The 22,710-nt window shown below is 38.6% G+C and overlaps 1 protein-coding gene across 3 annotated transcripts in view; it reads right to left on the bottom strand.

Annotated features, from left to right (window-relative positions):
* NFATC3 (nuclear factor of activated T cells 3) overlaps positions 1-22,710 on the bottom strand; it is a 48,317-nt gene that overhangs the window by 3,810 nt on the left and 21,797 nt on the right. The window contains exons 4-10 of one of the 3 annotated variants that reach the window (XR_015750650.1): positions 12,789-12,988; positions 10,898-11,070; positions 9,374-9,514; positions 8,741-8,796; positions 7,771-7,897; positions 6,019-6,726; positions 5,668-5,909 (exon numbers count right to left, since the gene is read on the bottom strand). Coding sequence is in view for 2 of the 3 variants with exons in the window: in XM_087971651.1 (XP_087827777.1) it covers positions 5,668-6,726; positions 7,771-7,897; positions 8,741-8,796; positions 9,374-9,514; positions 10,898-11,070; positions 12,789-12,988 (1,756 nt within the window). In the remaining variant the exon portion in view is untranslated. Of the gene's footprint in view, positions 1-5,667; positions 6,727-7,770; positions 7,898-8,740; positions 8,797-9,373; positions 9,515-10,897; positions 11,071-12,788; positions 12,989-22,710 lie in introns of all 3 variants that reach the window. The other 2 variants (XM_087971651.1, XM_087971652.1) reach the window with 2 other exon arrangements.

Genomic DNA, 22,710 nt, shown 5'->3' with positions numbered 1-22,710 from the left:
TAATGGAGAGCTGTAATTCAGAAATTGATTCCAAAGAGAAACCGTACTACCCTTAAGTATGCCCTGCCAAGAGCGCTTCAAGTGACATGTCAAAGAAATTAATGACTTTACACGAACGTATTACTCTGGGTCAACTTATTCTCCAGAACATCTGAAGGCAGGACAAGAAGCAGTGAGTGGAAACTAATCAAGGACAGAAACAACTGTAGAACTAAGGAGAAACTTCCTAATAGTGAGAACAATTAATAAGGGAAGGAGCCTCTGTGGAGCAGTGGTTAGAGTGCAGTACTGCAGGCTACTTCTGCTGACTGCCGGCTGCCCCTGCAATTTGGCAGTTCAAATCTCAACCAGGCTCCAGGTTGACTCAGCCTTCCATCCTTCCAAGGTGGGTAAAAGGAGGACCCAGATTATTGGGGGCAAGAGGCTGACTCTGTAAACCGCTTAGAGAGGGCTGTAAAGCACTATAAAGCAGTATATAAGTCTAAGGGCTCTTGCTATTGCTATATTGCTCTAAAGTGAGCATTCAGAATGCAGAATTGAATGCAGTACTTCAGGCTAACTCTCCCCACTGCTCAGAGTTCGATCCTGACCGGCTCAAGGTTGACTCAGCTTTCCATTCTTTTGAGGTGGGTAAAAGGAGGGCCTAGATTGTTGGAAGGGCAAGAGGCTGACTCTGTAAATGGCTTAGAGAGGGCTGGAAAGCCCTGTGAAGCGGTATACAAGTCTAAACGCTATTGCTGGTGGTAATTCCTAAACTGAACTCACTCAACAAAGGCTTGTCCGTACAGAAACCTAATTGCCCACAGAATGCAAAGATAGGAAGATGCAAAGTGGTACAGGGTTAAAGCCTGAAATGTCATCCACTCAAAAAAGTCTTTTGATAAAAAAACTAAATATGCCCAGAGACAGCCGGATACATGAAGAGCTAATCTATTCGATGGGATTCCTGAATTCTACTTGTAGGTTATGCTGCCTTGAAATTTATTCTATTTCCACACCCTTGAATACTTGAGGTGTTAATGTGTTTTGGGCAGAGTTTGGTATCAGTGATGAGCTTTCGGGAGCTCCACTGTACATAACGGATCACATGATATATTCTTCTGGGATTAAGTGTCTTTGTTTGGGGTTTATGACACGTTGTTGATGTCTCCATCCGATACCAATATTAATTTTTCTCTCTCTCTTCACAACTATCCCTATGAAGTTGCAACCCAAATGTGAAAGACTGCTGCTAATCTGAATTTGAATCAATATTACTATATTATACAACACGCTATTTACTGCAAAATATTCAACTGGACTGATTTCAGGGGGGTTCTTTTAACACCACACTGACATGTCTTCAGTTGGTTTTAGTTTTCTCTTGCAAGAAGAATGGGGGAGGGGGGAAGTAAGTGTTATAAAACTAATCATGTGAAGATAAAGCCTCAACTGCATTTTTAACGTCCACTTTCATTGAAGGCATCCTGAAAACTCCACGCCTTCTTAGTCATGCATCCACTTTGGTCTTTATAAATTATGTACATTTTTAAATCCCAAAGAGAAACAGGGCTTATAAATAGTTCCTCCACTAGAAATGAACTATCTCAGGAAACATTTGAACTGTGACTCTGTTGCCAAACTGGAGAGCTTTTTTTCATTTTAACGCTGCAGTGTGTCTCACAAATCCAGAAAAACATGGTTGGCAAAAAGCCTGGTGAGTGTGACCTTGCCCGAGAGAAAGACAAATCAAGAGCTATTCCAGTTTGCTGCTCAGCTTCTTGTCCCCAACCAGTTAGGAGAAAGGAGAAGGCAGGGCTGTGGTTTTGAAGTCTAATATCTTGCTAATTAATATAGCAGGGAAACTTAAATGGCACTGTAAATATATAGTAACAAGACATGAATAAGTACCAGTCAGATATAGAAGCTTATTTTGAGAAGAAAATATAATTAGACGGGTATGGCTCAAGCTGGAGGAGGATTTTCAGAACTGGAAGGTTTATTTTAAAAAGATGCATGCATGATCCCATTTCCCCCTAAATACTATCTTCTTTTCTGCTAAGCCAAACAGAAAAGAAGGGGAGGGTATATAAAAAGTGCACACATCTTACCCAGAAATCTGATAAAAGAAATCAGGGAAAGATGGGAGGAAAATGCTAAAAATGATGAAACTGTAATCATGTACAAATAAAAAAACACAAATGGTCCTTTTTTTTTAAACAAATGATTTAAGTGGAGCGTTGAACCAAACCACAACAGCAGCAATGGGGGATTTTAATCAGTTACCCAAACAGAGACTATGAAGGCGTCATACTACATTCATATTCTGCGTTAACACTTCTTGTATTGTGCAGAACCTGGACTGTGACATTTCTTCTCATTCCTATCATAACACTGTAAGACACAATGAGTTAAATTGTTTGATTTTGCCTTGCCATGTGAGGATGAACCCCATGCTATGGTTTCTAACCAGGACCTATGACTATGACATGAAGCAGAAAGCTTGCCGGTGGTTAAACGTATTTTTTAAGTGAACCAGACACAGCACTTTGAACTAGCTTTGGAATGGGATTTTTTCCCCTAGGAAATTACTTCTTCAGGCATAGTAAACAAGGACTTCAACCAGTGGTGGGATTCAAATAATGTAACAATCGTTTCGCTGCCCTAATGAGTTCTTCCAACAACCAGTTCACCAAATTGCTCAGAAAGTTAACAACTGGTTCTCCCGAACTGGTGCGAACTGGCTGAATCCCACCACTGACTTCAATCACTCTAGGTCAGGGTGTCCAACCTTGGCAACTTTAAGACTTGTGGACTTCAACTCCCAGAGTTCCTCAGCCAGCAAAGCTGGCTGAGGAACTCTGGGAGTTGAAGTCCACAAGTCTTAAAGTTGCCAAGGTTGGACACCCCTGCTCTAGGTAATCATCAGAAGATCACTGGATCACCAGGTCCCAAAGAAGAAACAACAGCACAGGCACACACAGAACACCTGTCAAAAATACTATAAATCAATGTTTCTGAAACTTGGCAACTTTAAGATATTCCTAAATAGCCATAGGAACATGCTATTTGACAACTAATTCATAAAGCACCCTACATGAAAGTCCTTGCCCAATCTTTCTCAGTCTTCATATTTATATTCTTCACATTCACAAAATATGAGATGCTCATTCACAAATGACTGGGAATGGATGTAATGGGCATAACTAATAGTCCAAATCACCAATATCCATCACAGATTGGCCACTGAATGAATATATCTGGGATTGCTCTTCCTGAACTCTTGCTATTTCGTTGATATTAGCTGAATAGTTGAACCAAAGGTGCTTTTATTTTAAAGGCAACTGGACTTTCTGATTTTTTCTTTTAAGGTGTTTCGATTCTCATCCAAGAAGCTTCTTCATTTCTAACTGAGTTTGGGCAAGGAGAAATCTAGGAAAGATTGTGAACATTCCATGAAATAACCAATGGTCTTTCCAATAATGATAACATATGGCTATGAAAGTTGGGCATTGAGAAAGAGTAAGAGAAAGAAGATAAATATATTTGAACGATTTGGATATACTTATTGTACTAAAAGTAATAAACAAAATATAACCATTCTAAAAGATATTTTTTATAAAAGTCTGATGTGCACCAAATTTTAACTGAGGAAGGATATCCCTATCATCACATAATGTTCAAGTATTCTAATTCCCAGATGAACGAGATATTACAATGATCTGGAAAATATGACATCTATCTATCTATCTATCTATCTATGTGTGTGTTTTTTCTTAAGTTTTCACGGGTACTTACATGTATGGCATTCAGCTTTGTTCGGGTATTTTCCCACGTCATTATAGTTGCTTTTAAAGTTGTAGCGACGTTTCGGCAGAATCTCATCTGCCATTATCAGGCTTCTGTATTGTGTTTGTCTGTGAGTCAGACTTTCACAGCCATTTCTGTTTTAAATTTGGTGCTAGCCTACTGCTGTGCCAGAATGGTTTTTTCTTCATCCCCATTGGTTGGGAGTCTTGGTCTGTGTGTATTGGTCTTGGAGTTTGCTGTGTTCTGCTTGACTGGTGTTTCTAATATCTTCTGTCTGTTTTGTAGCTTATTTTGTCTTGATTGGCTGGCAACATTGTGTTTCCTGCATTGGAGGCTTTTGGTGCAGCTTGGCTCCGAGTAAATGGACGGCTATCATTTATTAGGAAGCTAGGTTTCATCTGGGTTCCTGGTTGGGGTGTGTTTGAGCTGGAGGTATCAGGGGGAGTCTGTTTGTGCCCAGGTGTTTGCCTGGCTTGTGGTGTGGAGATCTTTTTGTTTGAGAGTGCAGGCTTCCAGATTATTGACAGTCTGGTGGAGTCATCTCTTGACAGTCTGGTGGAGTCATGAAAAGAAGAGATGATTCCACCAGAACACAGCAAACTCCAAGACCAATAAACACAGACCAAGACTCCCAACCAATCAGATGAAGAAAAAACCATTCTGGCACAGCAGTAGGCTAGCACCAAATTTAAAACAGAAACGGCTGTGAAAGTCTGACTCACAGACGAACACAATACAGAAGCCTGATGATGGCAGATGAGATTCTGCCTAAACATTGCTACAACTTTAAAAGCACAACTACAATGACGTGGGAAAATACCCGAACAAAGCTGAATACCATACATGTAAGTACCTGTGAAAACTGTGTGTGTGTATGTATTGTTAGGATAACATTGTTTACCCTAACTGGTTTGGGTAAAAATAATAAATAAGTTATCATGGTTTGTTGGTTAAAGTGTGTGTAACTTTAACTACAAGAATGTAATTAAGGGTGTGGTTGAAAGCACCATAAAGAAGCAAGTCATTGCAGCTCTCTCTCTGGCTTAATGATCCCTAATTACTGGATGGATTGATGACTGCGTTTTCCTTACTGGAACGGAGGAGAGAAAGGAGTGTTGATTTCTCAACGGAGAGAAGAGATATACGACTGATTTATTGTAAGTGAACTGACATTGGCTATTCAACACGGATTTTGCAAATTGAGTATCCCGACTGGACTGACTGAAATGATACATGACTAATGGACCGTTTACTTTGACTATGCTATAATTCCTAATGGAATAAACTATATTTTGATAGCACAAGCGTATCTGTATTTTTACTGTGTGTTAACTAAAATACAAACTTATCTCACACATTTACCTGTCTGCCTATCTGACTACGCTACACATTCTGTTTAGTTTGTTTTCCTTAACACTGTTGGGGAATTCAGGCTTAACATGTATGTATGTATGTATGTATGTATGTATGTGTGTATAGATGTCTTGGCGTGTTCGGGTCTTATATGGGAAAAGACCCGAACACACCAAGACCTGCATACCTGTACCCATGAAAGTCTAGGAATATATGCAGGTCTTGGCATGTTCGGGTCTTTTCCGTGTAAGATTGAGAGCATCTTGGCAACGTTTCGACGAGGTCCCACTCGCCATCTTCAGGCTGGTGCTTTGCTTTGTGCTTGTGCTTTGCTCGCACAAGCACAAAGCTGAAAGCACCAGCCTGAAGATGGCAGGTGGGACCTTGTCGAAACGTTGCCAAGATGCTCTCAATCTTACATGGGAAAAGACACCAACACGCCAAGACCTGCATACCTGTCCCCGTGAAAATCTAGGAATAAAGATAAGCTATTTAACCATATTCTCCTTACGTAGCATCACTTACCATCATCTAACGTGATGTCTTGCAATCCCATTGTCTGAAAATTTAACTCTTGATCTTCTGGTTCAGGCTTAATATTAACAGTTGACCCTTCTGATGGAAATGGAGATGTGTCACATATGTTATGATGCATCAAAGATGAAGCTGTAGCCATTCCTCCCAAACCTGGGTTATGCTCCTGTGGGGAGGACTGTTGCCCAGACTGACTGACAGAGGCTGGAGGAGGAGATGAGGCAGATCCCGAGCTAGAAAGATGGTAAGGTATAGGTTGCAACTGTGGTGAAGATGGCCCAGATCGTGGTGAATGGACTAAAGAATGAGAAGATTTGGGGGATGGTGATGATGAGGAATTACCTGGATTTGAAGGATAAGACATTGGCTGCAACTGGGTGGAAGGGTGCCCAAGGGACTGAGTCACGGCAGGAGAGACAGGACTTTGCTGAGGATCTGGACAATGGTATTGCATGGATTGCAAATGAGGAGAGGAGTGCCTCGATTGAGCTAGGTGTGCTGAAGTATGTCCTCCTGTTGCAACGGAAGTTGACACTGAACCTGAACTCGAAGAATGATATGGGATTGGTGGCAGAGACTGGCAGCTGAGGTTTATCAGTGGAGGTACAGGTGCATCTTGCTGAAATGACATTGCCTCATATCCTTGACTAGAAGAGGCAGGGTCCATGGGAAGACCAGACTGTCCATTAAACATAACATTGGGTTGCATAGACTGATAGGAAGGCCCCACAGAAGATGCTGCTGTGACCTGAAAAGACGGATGGACCACAGCTGAAGACAGGACAGGATGCTCTTCTCCTGGACTAATGTTTCTACCTTGTATGTGTGACAACTGAGTTACTGTTGAGGATACCATGGGTGTGAAGGGCGGCGGCTGTATGGGACAGACAAGGTTCCTGGAGGAAGGAGGAAGTAAACTATCGTGTGAAAGCCCTGGATCAGGTGAAGGCAACTGGGTTTGCACAGCAGAAAGTCCTTTACAGTGAGTCAGGGACAACGATGGAACCGAAGACAAATCCATTTCATCTCTGTTCTCTTGTTTCAATACAACTGTGTAACAAGAAAACAAGGATCAGCGAAAATTCACAGATGAAATGATAAACATCAGAACTAAATCGAATAAAAAGCTGTCCTACCCCACATCAAAACTAGCATGTACATGAATGGCAGTGAATATGCATGGAAAATGCAGTTAACCATAACATACTTTAAAAGTATGATATGAAATACACTTGGTTATTCTGAGATAATGCAGATAAGGGTTTTCTCATTATAGCAATAGGAATTAAAGAATAAAATTCTAGAAACATTTTGTGATTTGCTGCCAATAAAGTGCCATTTTGTAACTGCAGTAATAATAAAAAAAAATTAAAAAAAGAATAAAATTCTAGAGTTGAGAATTTCAAGTTTGAATGGAGTCTCATTCAAAAACAGTTTGGGACCTATGACTGTTCATCAGTCCTGAATGTTCATTTTCTGACATGGTTCATAAGAGAACCACAATACATAGGCTATCCTAGCTTATGATGGATCAAATAATGCAGCAAAGACCTTCAACTCCATGCTAGCTGAAGACTTTTCTTGTTTCTAACATTCAAACAATAATTTATTCACTCAGAATAAGTATTAGAATTTAATATGCATAGCTTCATTTTTCCTCATTTGCAGTCCTAGTTAGAAACTTGATAGTAAACAGAAATACTTTTTTAAAGTTTTTTTTATCCTATCTTTATTAATTTATTTTATAAGCAACTCAAGAAAGCAACATACATAATACTCCTTCCTCCTTCTATTTTCTCCACTACAACAGTTCTCTGAGAAATCACCCAGCCAGCTTTCATGCCTAAGGCAGAACTAGAATTCACGGTCTCCTGGTTTCTACTCTAGTGCCTTAAAAAAACAGGTCAATTGATGCTAAATTAAAAACGTTCTAGGAAAATCATTGAAAAATTCCTCATTAATTTTTTTCTCTCCAATTCATACCTAATTTTCTATGTAAAATAAATAACATATCTCAGAATCAGGGCAAAGGACTAGAGACATTTGAAAGAAAAGGCCATTCTCACGCCTGATTTCTTTGCCCATAATCAGTACCTGGAGTATATGTAAAACGCTGAGCCTGGCTTTTTTTCCTTTTGCCATTGCAAACATAGAACTGGACATGGACGGCCGCCGTAATTGCTTTGTTGTGATATGGGGGAACTTCCAGGATGAGCGCAGCCTGTGTTAAAAAAAATGAATAAAATAGTAGAAAAAGACCAGGTGTGTCTCGGAAGGCTTTTTTTTTTTCATCGTCTTCATTAGACCTCATAAATTACATGCTGTATTTCCTGAAGCACATTTTTTAAATCATTCTTAGGAAATATATGACCCCTGAGAATCTCGGCTCCTTGAAATTCTCAGTGGGGACACCTTTCTACAAGCCACTTTTCCTAAAAATGAGTGGCAGGCTATTTGAGTTTTCTGCATGTGGGCCCTACTTCAAAAGGCAGGGAGAGGATACCTCATGAAGCAGTCATCTTAAGTGGAGGACGATGCTTTCATCGTGGAATATTTACATACGCTGGAATATTTACATATTCTGATCATTGTAATTTTCCAAAATGTTAGCTTACTAAGCTAACATCTGAACCACCGGTGCTGAAGACACCAATGGGGAAAGGGGAAAAAGAGTTGGCACTTCAATTACTGAAAAAAAGATTTACTTCTAGGTTCCCTAGTTTGTGAATCAAATCTGGCAGCTGCTGTAACTTTCTTGTATTATTTATAGCTTCCTCTTCTTTCCTTTCCCACAATCCCAACATTATTAGTGTCTGCTTTCTGCACATCATTTTGCCCTTTCTAGTCTCCCAAGACTGAAGGTTAAGTTTTTCTATTTAATATTACATCACCCACCGATTTTGCTTTCTTCCTCTATAAATCTGGCTCAAATTCTGCTAATATTTTTGCACATTTGACATAAATGCTAAGAAAAAAATAGCTGCCTACTTTATGTTTAATATTCCACCAGGATCTTTACAGAAATCAGTAAAGTAATTTAGTACTTTAAAAAAATAAATCTCACCTCTTGACTCCTATCTCTAATTATTTTGCCTTCCACTTCCCACTGGGGCCGTCCATCTACAAAGGCAAACATTTCGGATCAGGTATCAGCTCATTCTAAAGTAATTCAATTATTAAATATATACAAAACACACAGTGCACAACTCTTAATAGTGTTCATTTGACTTTCAAGACTTTATTCATTGTAGACATGTTAAATATTTGGCCAAGTAATACCTATGTTGTTCAAAGATAAAAGGGCCAAAGAGAATTGAACTTTGACTAATTAACTCCAAATGAAAAGTGAACTATGGATAAAGTGACTTTTGAATGATTAGTTTTAAGAAGGGAGAAAAATGATGCTCTGGGTGAAGATATTTGCATAATTCATAGGATAATTGCTGTTGCAGGCACTCAAATGGTCAATCTATATATGCAAACAGAACCATGAAATAGATAGAATGATTTGGGCTGTTTCATGGGCCACCAGAATCAAACCAGAAGCTAGAGAAAAAATCTGAGCAAAACATAACACTAGATACTGCTGTATATACAAGTATATTATACTAGTTTACATCCTTTGTTTTTATTTAAATGGATATTTAAGGCACTGAGAATTATGAACTGTTATGCTACTTGAAACAGGTTGGCTTACCTTGCCCCTTTTCCAGAAATAAAATTTTTGATTCTGGAAGGAAGTTACAGCCTGTAACAATCATTTCATGGCCTCCGTTTACGGAGCAACTACTGATGCTGTATTTCTCTATCTGAGGAAGTTCCTGAGCCGATCGCTGAGCTTTATGAGAGAGAAATACAAAAAATGCATTACAACCTACACACATGTGACTCTTATCATTTCTTGTCCCCTGCCCTTCCCTGTTTTTATTTCACACAGGCAACACATTTTCCTATGTTTAGTTGAACTGCAGTTTAATCTGTTAACTCAAAAAAAACAAATTCCGAAATTGCTTGGCACAACATGAACTAACCGCACAGGTTGGATTTGCTAAACACCCTAGACTAAAAGGTGCCTTATGAGTGCAGTAAGTAACTTGGTTGCAACATTTTTATATCCCTGTACCGTTAGTTTCAAAACTCTTTCAAAATCTTTAGAAGATGGGACTCTAGCACGAGTCAGAAAGCTCAGAAGATAAAATCTCTGGTCCCGGTGACCGAGCCAGATTGGATCCTGCAACATTATCCTGGAACATGTATATTTGCCTCCATTCATGAAAATCATTATGCTCCATCAAATTTAACTGTGAAATTACGAACAATGCTAAGCATAACTTAATGCTGATGATTGTGTGTCGGAAGCAATGAGGCACTTCCAGGTTGAAAGAATTAACCTGTGACGTCACCATTGCCCAGTTGGGGGCTTCTTTCATGTCCCCATTAATAAGCCCACCGACGTGGTACTTATTTATCTGTTCACATTTGCTCCTTTCGAACAGCTAGGTGGGCAGGAGCTGTAGCAAATGATGGGAACTCACCCCATTACACAGCAGCACTCGGGTCTCAAACGTAGGCTTGCTGATTGTCATCACTTGCTTAATATAATATGTAACTTTGGCTACTGATATTTGCTACAAACCCCAATAAATACTGGTGTAATAAAAGTATATTTTTATAGAAAATGAACTATAGTTATACGCCTTCAGAAGCTCTAGAAAGACTTACACACAAACACACATATTCACATTTTGATCTTGTAAAGGGGTTTGATCTAAAGTAGTTCCATACTGTTTTCCAACATTTTTGTTCAGCATACATCCTAACCTTTCCTTCTAATCAAAGCTGCTGATAATGTGCTGCTGATAAAGTAATATAAAAGTTATCAAATTCCAATCAGCTCTAAAATACAAAAGACATCTAAATATTAAATGAAATGGCATAACAATTCATTACCAGTTACAACAAATAAAGCGTTTCACGATTAGTAGCATTTGACAAAAAGAAGAGATCAAAACTACCAGTCTCAGAAGCAAAGTCCGCAGATGAATATATCAGAATAAGCAAAGGGAGCTTTCTAAAAATCCCAGTGACAGAAAGTAAAAAAGCTAACTCGATGTAATATTTCTTATGAAGTACAAGCTTAAATCCTGAAATATTTATGGACATGTGTGGGAAATATGTATGGATATAAATATTTCCCACACCCCAAAATGAGCAAACTTACAGCATTCAACAGGTATAGAGGCAACCTGAAGGGACAAGACCTTCCCACTAGGCTGTGGGATATGGACACGAAACACGAGCCTCACTCTTGTGTTTTTTCTTCCAATATCCGTCTCCCCCTTCCGAAGCTCTATGTCTGAATTGCGGAGTTTCAGAATACCTGCACAGTCGATACTGGAGAAAACAGAAGACATAAACCGAGGGTTATCTGATTACAGGTGCATTTTTCTTGTCTGAATATCTGCAAACACGAGCACCACCCATTTATAACAAGAGCAAAACCACTTAGATATATATATACCGCTTCATCACGCTTGACAGCCCTATCTGGGAGGTTTACCAGAGTCAGCATATTGCCCCCAACAATCTGACTCCTCATTTTACAGACCTCGGAAGGATGGAAGGCTGAGTCGACCTTGAACCTGTGGGGATCAAATTCCACCTTGCCGGGCAGAGTTAGCCTGTAGCACTACATTCTACCCACTGTGCCTCCAAAGCTCCTTATCGTGTTGGACTGCAAGCTAGACATTGGACCTTTGTACTAGAACAAGTGAGAAAGTATTTATTTTGTGTGCAGCAATCAGGCATGGAGCTGTGGGGGGTGATAAAAACCCTCAGCAAGCTGCTGGCACTACAAGCAATCATATAATTCTGCTTGGTTTTCAGTCTTAGAGCTCATCAGACATGGCACAAGGCTATGGGCAGAGAAAAAGTGAAAAGGACTTGATCCGAAAGGATCGTGACAGATGACTGACTAACTGTAGAACATCTGTAAAGTTTGCAAAGCAATTCTCCTGAAAACCACATCAAGCAAAAAAAAATAATAATTGATCACTTCTTACAACAGCTGATTACCAGGTATCATTTTTGAAAACATCTAAATGAAAAACATGACTGACTCTTCCTGGGTCAGTCAGTGTCAGGTGTGCAATGTTCCTAGTCATCAAAGCATTGCTTGCAGTGTCATAAAACCCTCTCACTTCACATTCTCCTTCTTATGAATGAAGGCAAATGAGGACGTCTCCCTCGTCCTCATTCAAGCAAAACATAACTTTAACAACACCTGCAAATACAGCAATGTTTGTGTAGACAAGAGGCAGAAGAGAGAAGTGGGAATGGAAAATAAAGGGTGAAAGAACAGACATGCTACAGCCAAACGTGTGTTGGGAAAACACCGAGGCTACCTTGAAATAAATCCATTATAACCTACTTTGCTGATTGTTAGTATTTCAGTACCTCAGACAAAATACATTTTGCCATATTTGGAACAGACCTGACATTTTTTAAGAATCAACGTTAGTTCAAGGATTACAGACAAATATTAATGTGTGTGTGTGTGTGTGTGTGTGTGTGTGTGTGTGAGAGAGAGAGAGAGAGAGAGAGAGAGAGAGAGAGAGAGAGAGAGGAGTTGTTATGAGTGGGTCTGAAGTCACTGAAAAATTGTTTCAGATAGTTCTAAATACTCAAACACAAACTAAAGCCAAGACCTTCTGTTATAATCTTTGTGTATGTTCCTGTGCACGTGTCTGTGTGTGAGTCTGTATGTGAATACACGAGCATGTACATATATCTACCGTACACGATATAAAGCAACTAATTCTAGGATACAAAAACCATCTGCAGCTGCATAATCTTATTTGTACTGCATCATGAGACACCTGCATTCCATATGTCAGCCAGGGGGGTTTGTTTTCTTAATGTGTCCACTTCAAACCTGAACCACATCCCAAACAGAAGTTGCAATGAGCTGCCCTTGGAAGCTGATATATATGAAGTTTATAGGATAATAAATATTTTTTTTAAAAAAATATAGCATATCCTGAAACCCACAAAAGCCTATGAATTCTGGGATACAACATATTGAATTAGCTTGGCAGAATTCTCGAACCTACCTGGCAGTCATATTATTTTCAGGTAAAAGAGGAATTTCCAAAACCTTTGTGCTGGCGAGGATTATTTCTTGACTTGCTGTGGCAACAGTTTTTCCTGTGATTCTATGTACTTGGTAAAAAGCATGTGGCCGTAAGTAACGATCATCTGCTGTCCCAATAAACATCTGAAGATTTACAGGTTTTTCGTTGTAACCTAGGAGCTGATAAACAAAAAAAAGAACCTGTTAAAAAGGAATAATTAGCCTTTCAGAGTAAAAGTGTTAAAACTACAGACATGACTTCAGATACAGATGAAAATCTGTTTCCCCCCCAAAACAGCTCACAAGCATGTGCCTATAATAAAAATTAAAAACAGCAGATCATATAATCAATCCACTTTATTGCACTTGGCAGTCCTTAGGCTTTTAAAACTGTATCACAAAAATAATGTACTATTATACAGTTTCCTTTTCTAAAATAATTACTGACCTCATTCAAAGGGATGATTTTTTACCTAGGTCCAACCTAGAATTAGACAGATATTTCCTGTCAGTGAGAACAATTAATCAGTGGAATGGTCTGCCTCCAGAAGTTCTGGATGCTCCATCACTGGAGGTTTTTAAGAAGAGATTGGACAACCATTTGTCTCCTGCTTAAAAGTGGGGGGGAGAGAGGGGGTTGATAAGAAGGCCGCCAACATCCCTGCCAACATCCCTTCCAACTCTGCTATTCAGTTATCTTAGAAATCGTAACTAACTGGAATCCCCAAATATTTTAAGATTTTGCTCCTAGATATGTGGTCCCCAATAAGTTACCTAAAGCCTTCATACAGACTCTTTTTTTAAAAAAGTCAAATACTATAATAGGAGCCTTATCTTCCACTAGAAAAGACTTTGCTGTGAGATAGCCTTTCGACAAGTCCTACTGGGTCCATCCTATTGCAGTTCACTGGGAATGCAGTGGCTCACGTAGTTAGGCTTGTTGGGCTGAGGACTGGCAGACTCAAGACCCAGTTGCTGCCTTGTGGTGGGACGAGCTCTCATCGTTCACTCCAGCTCCTGCCGGCCCAGCCGTTCAAAAGTGGGTGACCACGAGTAGAAGGATGGGTACCACTTCGGTGGGCAACTTCACAGAGACACGAAAGGAGCCCCCACCTGGGAGTCTCCCAAGCAATGGTGATGTCACTGGCTGATTCTTTCACCACAGAAGCGCTTCGGTGCTTCCGAAATGGCAGTCTAGTTTTGCAGTCCAATTATTCAAGTGGAAAGGGGCAAGGAACGGGTATCTTTCCAGTTGTTTGAAACTACAACTCTCACATTCTGTTTCCATTGGCTATGATGAATGGGACTGATGGAATCCAAAACAGCTGGAGGGTGCCAGATTGCCTCACCCTTAAACAGAAGCATGGTGACTTTGCTTGCCAAGTCTTTTGAAGATTTTTGATTAACTGCTTCCTGATCTGTTCCAACGTAATTTAGCAGTGGTTTTAAGCTATAATTTTATTTACGGGAAACTGTATTACTGCATTAGAGCAAGAACTCTGTGGATGTAAATGTAAGCAGCAATAAAATACATTATATCTGTCAAAGTCAAAACCATCAAGGTATAATCTCACATGGAAACCATTTAGATCATTAAAAGTCCCACTTTGAGTTGCAACATTCAATTTAAATTTAATTCGTTTCAGCTCTTATTACCAAGGAAAATCCTTCTTCCCTATCCAGCTCAATCATATCCGTATTTGGCGAGAAGCATCTCTATTCAATTAATAGCAACCAAGATCACTACCAAGCCTACTTTCCCTCCATGGGTATCATATCTCCCAGCATCAGATGCTTCTCACTTCTAATAACTCTAAATAAGAAAAACTGGCCTTTTAAAAAATAATAATAATAATAAAAGGCAATCACTCTGCACTTGTAGGTAGCAATAAATTGTGAATTTAAAAAAGAAAATCTACTTTGTATTATTTGAAGCTAGTGGGAACAGACAATGCTGGCTGTTATTGAAATTTCACAGATTGATTAGCTTTAATTATAAACTCATTGGGATAACCTGGACTAGCTAGTGGCTCTCAAAATCTCAAAGCTGTTCAAAATAAAATCAGAACCGACGGAGAGCATCAGCCTAGCTACAGTATAAGATCCAGAAGATCAAAGAGGGCTGCTGCTCTACCCTAAATTGTCCTGAAAGTCCAACATCACAAATCAGCAACTAGTAGTCAGCCATCAAGAACATGTTGTCTTAGATATTAGCAGAACCAGCAAAAAACCTATTGGCTTTTCAGGAATTTAGAGTGTGTGTCTTCTTCCTACTACAAACAAAGCTATCCTCCATTCCCAAATATATTACAGCAGCTATATATTATATGAATAATGTCATGTTCCCATCATCCACCAGAACTTAACAGATGTGGTGTTTTATTTTTCCATGTTATATTTATGAGCTTAGTTCCTTCCCTCATTTTAACTGGTTTGCTGTAATTCCATCTCTCAATGAAACTTCCCCATCTCAAGAACATCCATACTTTCCTTTTCCTTCCCTATAAATGCTAGCAATGGTGGCAGTGAAGAAAATACAATATGAAAGATCAACCAACTAGTTTATGGTAAGTGAATCTACCAAGCATAAATTACTCCGATTGGAGAAACATTTTTTATATTCCTTGGGGGTCAAGTTGTGACTCCCACAATCCACAAAAAAAAAAAAAAAACCCATCAGATCACAAAAAGCTAAGGAAATGATGATTGATGAAAAGTGAACTGAAAACTCCTTATGAAGGAAGGCGAATATACATGTCCCAGCAGGATAAAGTTGCATGATCCAATCTGGTTCATGTTGAAGATGGGCTCCAGCATGAGTCCAAAAGATCAGAAGACAAAACCTCTGACCAGTGACTGACCCAGATTGGATCCTAAAATCTCCTCATATTAATTTATTCAAATGAAGAAAATAAGGTAACCAACAAATAGACCAAACATAATAAAAACTCTTTAGGTAGGTAGATGAGAGAGAGATAGGAGAGAGAGAGGGAGAGAGGAGAGGGGGGGGGTATCAGTGGTCAAGGAAATTTGGCTAAGGGTCAAGGATTTATATGCAGTTTATAAGCCACTGGTTGTTCATCCCTATGCCAGAAGATGACACTGATCATCCAGAACATTTTCAAAGTATTTCTAGTAAATGCAGAATAAATTTCTAGTTTCCAATACACTTCAAAGCAAAAATGAATCTATCACCAGCCCTTTTATGCCACCCAATGGGACCTGCAGACTTTTAATTCTCAATAGATAGCAAATTGCAGGAGCCCTTTTCCCCCCCTGAGATTCTGAGATCCTTTCAAAAGTCACTGCCAGTCATGGTAGACAGTGAATCTCTCAGGCCTGATTTAAGACACTTTTCTATTTAACCATTTCCCCTGCTAAAAGATATCTCAGTTCAGGGGAAAATCTTCCGGTTATGTTTTGAACAGAATATTTGCTCCATTTTTAAAACAAAACAAAACACTGCAGAGACCTTGATAAACCTTCCAATGGATATTGTATTAAATGGCTGGCATTAATGCCAGTCTGTGTCCTTTATGCAGATACTACACTCTAGTGGTTGTGCTACAAAAGGGAACAAAACGTGTTTAAAATACATTTACAGTTCCTACAAGTTGCCCAAATATAGACATGCTTATATGCGACGTATTTTTATTCCATAAATATAATCGCATACTCTTCACACGAGGCATCATACAGAATATTGTAAATAATGAAAAGTTACAGCACCATCTCATGACTGACCTCTAAAAACCCTCCACCAGTAACTATATACTGTGACACACAACCCATTGCTCTGCAGACGAAACTCTGCCAAGCTGTTTGTGTTTCTGTATCGTTTCCATAGCAAAGGTCAGCGTATGCGCAAGTTAAACTAAAGCTGGAAGGCTAAGGAGAGAAGGTCACTACAGGATAAGCTACAATAGCCTCTCTCTGAAACACCTGTAATTGTGGTAGTGTGTTGGTCACAGGTAGCTTTCCTTAAACGTGGATGCAATGCAGAAATAAAAGGCTGAGGTTAGGGAAAGGAGCATCCATTCACTTTTTCGTATTTTCAACCTTTCTCTGAAACCAATGCCTTGCAACTAACTTCAAGGTCAAACGTTTGGCTCCAACGACTACAGGACTATTTTAGAATGGTGTGACCATCCAAAATCACATTAGGTTCCTTTCAATTAAGACTTTTAACACATTTTACTCCATTCTTTGATGGAGCATTAACCAACCCCTTGGCTGAATTGGGTGCCTGTCAGCAGTCCGAGGCACAATCCTTCACATTTATGAATACCACAGATTAGTGCAACAACAATATCCCCATTTTAAAAGGCGAGTTTTCTTTCACAGCAAGCAGAAAGTGTTTGCTTTTCATTTGTCCTTCCGTCTGTATTTGCCCTTCTTTGATCTTGAGCTGCTTTTTGTTTGCAGTTTACAAGCACGGAGATCAAAGGAATTGTGGATAAGAGAAATGAGAACATGTGTTCTGATCTGACGTAAAAAGCAGTCGGCAAAGCCAGGCCCACCGCTTTCTTTCTTTCACTGGGCCGGTTTTGTTTTGTTTGTTTGTTTGTAATATAATCAGCGAATGCTAATCAATGTTCCGGATTCCAATTCCATTTCTGAATATCTAGAACATTTCATACACTCATCTAAAACACACAAATAATGGAGATAGTGACACCCCCCCCCAAAAAAAAAACCCAATGAAAGTGTTGATAACACCAGTTCCCGGTGACCAAAAGGTTGGGGGCCACTGTGTTAAATAACTTCAAGATTATTTTCATTGTGTTTTCTTTTTAGACTACTCTAGATGGAAAGTTACTTTTTTCTTCTAGTTTATATTAAAGTAGAAATTTTCTTCTGTATATTGTCACAAGATTGGAATCCTTATTTAAAACTAATAATGTAGGTATGTTGTAGAATGCACCTTGGGATTTCTTGGTGGAAGTATCGGAGGAAGAAGATTCTAGAAAGACCAATTTCTACAACTGTTCACCAATAAAGGGAAAATCTGTCTGTTTGGGGTATTTCTTCTGTGTCTTTATGAAAAACTTGGAGGTCTGAATTTTATTAATCTTGCCTACAATGTGTTTTGCTTAGTAATATAAATACAGAAACTAATGTTTTTATTGCATGCTTTAATTACACTCCTGATTAGTCTCTTTTCTCATTGCCCGTTTTCACTGGTTTATTGTTTTATCTATATGAATAGTCTAAAAGCTCTAAAACCTTTTTTTAAGAAAAAGCAGAAATAAAAATCCACCAAAAAACAGGTAGTGCTCGAGTTACGACCACAGTTGAACCCAAAAGTCTGTTGTTAAGCAAGACAGTTGTTAAGTGAGTTTGGCCCAGTTTACGACTTTTGTTGCCACAGTTGTTAAGTGAATCACTGCAGTTGTTAAATTAATAACCGGTTGTTAAGTGAATCTGGTTTCCCCATTGACTTTGCTTTTCAGAAAGTCACAAATGAGGATCACATGACCCCAGGATACTGCAACTGTCATAAATCTGAGTCAGTTGCCAAGCGTCTGAATTGTGATCACGTGGCCATGAGGATGCTGCAAACCGTCGTGAAAAATGGTCATTAAGTCATTTTTTCCAGTGCTGTTGTAACTTTAAATGATCAACAAATGAACTGTTGTAAGTAGAGGACTGTCTGTGTAAGGCAGCGTTAAAGAAAAATAATCATCTTGAAAACATATAGGGCAAGTCAGGAAAAAAGCAAGCTAATATTAAACATTGGGGTTGCACATAAAACAGTTCCGTCAGACTCGCCCTATCAATTCTCTTGCAAACTCCCTAGCTATCAGTGAGGTATTTCAAACTGATCAGATAATCAGAGTTGGAAGGGACCTTATAGGTCACCTAGTCCAACCCCCCGCCCAAGCAGGAGACCCTACACCATTTCTGACAAATGGCAGTCCAGTCTCTTCTTGAAGGCCTCCAGTGATGAAGCTCCCACAACTTCTGAAGGCAACTTCTGTTCCATGGGGTTGATTGCTCTCACTGTCAGGAAGTTTCTCCTGGCTAAACTCTAATCCCATACATACAGATTCCAACCATCGAAAATCCCAACGACGTGTATGTGGGGCAGGAGAAAAGGTAGGATCAAATGCAAAATAGCTTTCTCCCTGACATAAATTTTTCAAGGATTTATTGAACAGTAAAAATCAAACCTGCCTAACATTTGCCCAATATTAAAGTTCACTGTGCTTCTCAAATCTGGGTCACTGTTACATCTTATGTTTTTTTTCCCCAGACTCTCAAAAGAAACTGATCTGCGAGAAGAGTTTGCTTTTTATTTATTTTTTTGCTACCTTTTCCTTGTGTCAGGGAATTATCATGACTTTCTTCTCACCGTCTCGAACAGATGCTGTCTTCACACATGCTTGAAAATAGTCATATAGTAATGTCATAAGCAAACTAACCTTCTTTTACTATCTTCCATCTTTTACTAGCTTCCAGTTTTACCATCAATACCTGAAATCTTTCAAAAGATTTTCAAAACTTTCACGGGACTTAAAGCTTATTTTTGCATACTCTTTTTCTTGGAGATTGACAGGGGTATATAAGGGAGGGGTGCCACCACTGGTGAAGGGGCTTGCTGTGCCCCTTTTAAAGCTGCTGGTTCACCTTTGGTCCCCACCTGACACTCAGCTCACCTAGGGCTCCGTGTACCTGTAACACACAGCGGCCACACCCGTCAACATCTCAGTAGGCAGGTCAAACCAGGCGAGGGTAATTGATAAGTCTTTGAATCTTGGTAAGATAGGGGATTTGTCTATCCCAACATGTGAAATCTGGTTGAGGAGCCTGATCAACAGTCTAACAGTCAAGAAGGAAGCCCAGCAGACGTGAAGAACTAAGAATATGTCCCAAAGGTGCTTTTTCAAGAGACAACTGGATTTTCTTTGTTTTTCCTTGAAGACGCTTTGCTTCTCATCCAAGAAGCTTCTTCAGTTCCGTTGGATGAGAAGCGAAGTGTCTTCAAGGAAAAACAAAGAAAATCCAGTTGCCTTTTGAAAAAGCACCTTTGGGACTACCGTGACTGAGAATTTCCATTGACATTTAGGTAAGAATATGACAAAACGTTTAAATATCCGCTGCAGCAGGAAACATCCCAGCCGTAACAGTTCCCCATGCCACTATATTAAGGTCTATTTCTGCCAAGAGAGTGGGACTGCCCCCTGTGCAACAGCTCCTCCACTTAAAACTCACCAAGCACAGGTTTCTGTTGTGCAGTTCATATTTATAGAGTTCGTTTCAATTTCACTGTTTAATATACTACTATTATACCCTACAAATTTCTAAAATATGCCTTCCGGCACTTTTTCATTTCCGTTTTCTATGACTAACCAATACAGAGCAGAATTGTATTTTTTTATTAATCCTGCTTCAGAATTTACTAACAATTTTGAAAGACTTCCTGTAAGTGCCATGGGTGGGTTATGCTCTGCTGGTTTTGTTGGGTATCAAGACAGCTTTTGCAAGGTGACTCACCACTGGATACTAGATCCCAGATGGCACGATCTCTTGGGGACAAAGGAGAGATCCTTAAGGTCATCCACCTGACTCTGGACAGCAGCTCCTTGTGAGTAATCACAGAAACTGCTGTTTTCACTGTCAGTTGATTAATGGAGGAGTGGCTGAGAGTCAAGACCACATCAAAGTCACATTCACAAAGCAACCTTTACAGACATTAAGCTTAATTGACTCTTACATCTGAAACACTTTTTTGAATGTTTATTTTTTGCATATTGAAGAGATTAAGACTCTTTGGACTAATTACTGTGTTCATTGGGTGAGTTTCCATCTCCTTAAAAGGTGATGGTGTAAATTTGGTTTTAAAATTTATATATACATATATATAAATATATGATTTTTTTTTACTATGCAGCAAAAGGGTGCTCAATATGTGGATTTTGGAAAATCAATAATGGATTAAGAGGCCAGAAGGATTTGAAATTATAGTTTCGAATTATTTGGAAGACATTGTCTCATGGAAAAATAAGAGTTTTTATTTTTTTGAATGATAAGAAAACCTTAAAGGCTGGACATTAAAGTTGGAGGATAAAGAAAAAAGGAGCAGAAATCCTCAGTACAAATCTTTGAATACCTTTCAGCTATGTTCTTGGACAGAATGGGTCAAATGTTTGGTAAAATTGAAAGAGCACATTCTAATAAAATTGCAAAACAAGGGTGACTGCAATCAATCTCTGATTTAAGAAAAATTATTTTATAAAAAGAATTTGTTAACAATCCTAATAGCCACATTATGATGATGATTCATATTAGCTACCTATCCATTAAGATTTTGCCCAATACATTTTACCCAATAAAAAAAGATAAGACTTATCTTTTTTTTTCCTCTGCTGAATTTTATTTTGTTTGTTGCAATCCTTTTCTCCAGCTTCAAAGGCCTTTAAAAATGTGAGTCTGTTTTCAATAATGTTGATAAGACTTTCTGCCTCTGGGTTGTATGTACATTTGATAAGCAACCCATCCACATCCTCTGCCACATTATTTATTTTAATGCATAGGGCCAATTGACAGAGATCAATTAAATGAGCATTGGCTTACTACAGCTGCTTTACAATCCATTTGTGCCAAATACTGTAGCAAACTTAACCCCTGATCAATAAGGCCATTTTTATTTAAAAAAACAGAGGTTATTAAATGCTTTGCTGGAACTATGTTTAAGCCATTCTCATTATCTCAGATCAGAGGGAGAACTGGCCTGAAATATATTTTTTTCCTAAGAAAGCTTTAATTCTTGTAATCAATACAATGATTCACACGTGAACCTTGATATTTTATTCTAAAATGCTGCCATTTTTGCAGGCTTTCAAAAAATGTCCCACATTCATACTTATCCCATTTTTGAAGTTGGAAATATAACTTATTCTCCAATGTTTCTCATGCATTATAGATAATGGTTCTGAGAAAATATTTGAAAGCTCTTTTAGTACCTAAGTGTATAATCAAACTTTTAAGAGGCATGAAATCATCTCTTTGCTTATAATGGGTATACATCACCCTATAGGATGGTAAAGCTTGTCTTTGCCACAGTTGACATAAATTATCTTCTTTAAGCATCATCTTCCTCAAACATCATCTTCCTTGTAACATAGCCAAGGAAACACTTTTTCTTATTTTCTTATTACAACTATTGTTCATGCTCAGCTTGGTCTTCCTAATATTTTTATTTGAAAGATATTTGTCAAGAAATCAGGAACCACGATAGAGTTCAAAAGTACTACAAGTTTATTTCACACTACCTATACAACAAGAATCTGATCTACTAATGGTCAAGGCAAATTGGCGCCAGATAAGTCAACAAACTTCAAGGGAGGGGCTGGACTTAGGATTTAGATTCCTAATCGATGATGCATTTGACCCCAACCTTAGGCTCAATCTCCTACAATACAACACATAAATGTTGGCCTTTATGTGAGTCTTCAGACTGAAAATACTGCAGTCCAACTGCAAACTTTAATAATCATTTATTGCAAATTTCTCCAAAAAAATAATGATAAAGGTTCAGCAAAAAATGCTTTGAGCAATATGATATTTAAATAATGATTTAATTTAAATGGACAATGTTAAGTATGAAGCACTAACATCCTCATGCTAAAAGAGAATTTATTGTCAAGATCCAAGATAAATCATTTTTCATATATTAAAATTTTAATACTCTAATAAAAGAAGCATTTCATTTTCTATTTTTTTTCAATTATTACATAACAAGGTAGCTCAGATTTGACCACAATCTACACTGAGTCCCAGGCTCATATATAAAGGAATAAACTCCAGTGAACAGAACTGAACTTACTTCCCAGTACTGTAAAGTTGTACTGGATTATGTATTAAACCTCACAAATTCAGTGCAGTATGCCTAAAAGCCA

The sequence above is a fragment of the Notechis scutatus genome, chromosome 9 (genome assembly GCF_049901735.1).
Source record: "Notechis scutatus isolate UNSWTSFEM ecotype Mainland chromosome 9, rNotScu1.2, whole genome shotgun sequence".
NCBI lineage: Eukaryota > Metazoa > Chordata > Lepidosauria > Squamata > Elapidae > Notechis > Notechis scutatus.
Note: the sequence above shows the minus strand (reverse complement) of the source record. Positions and strands in the feature narration are given on the sequence as shown.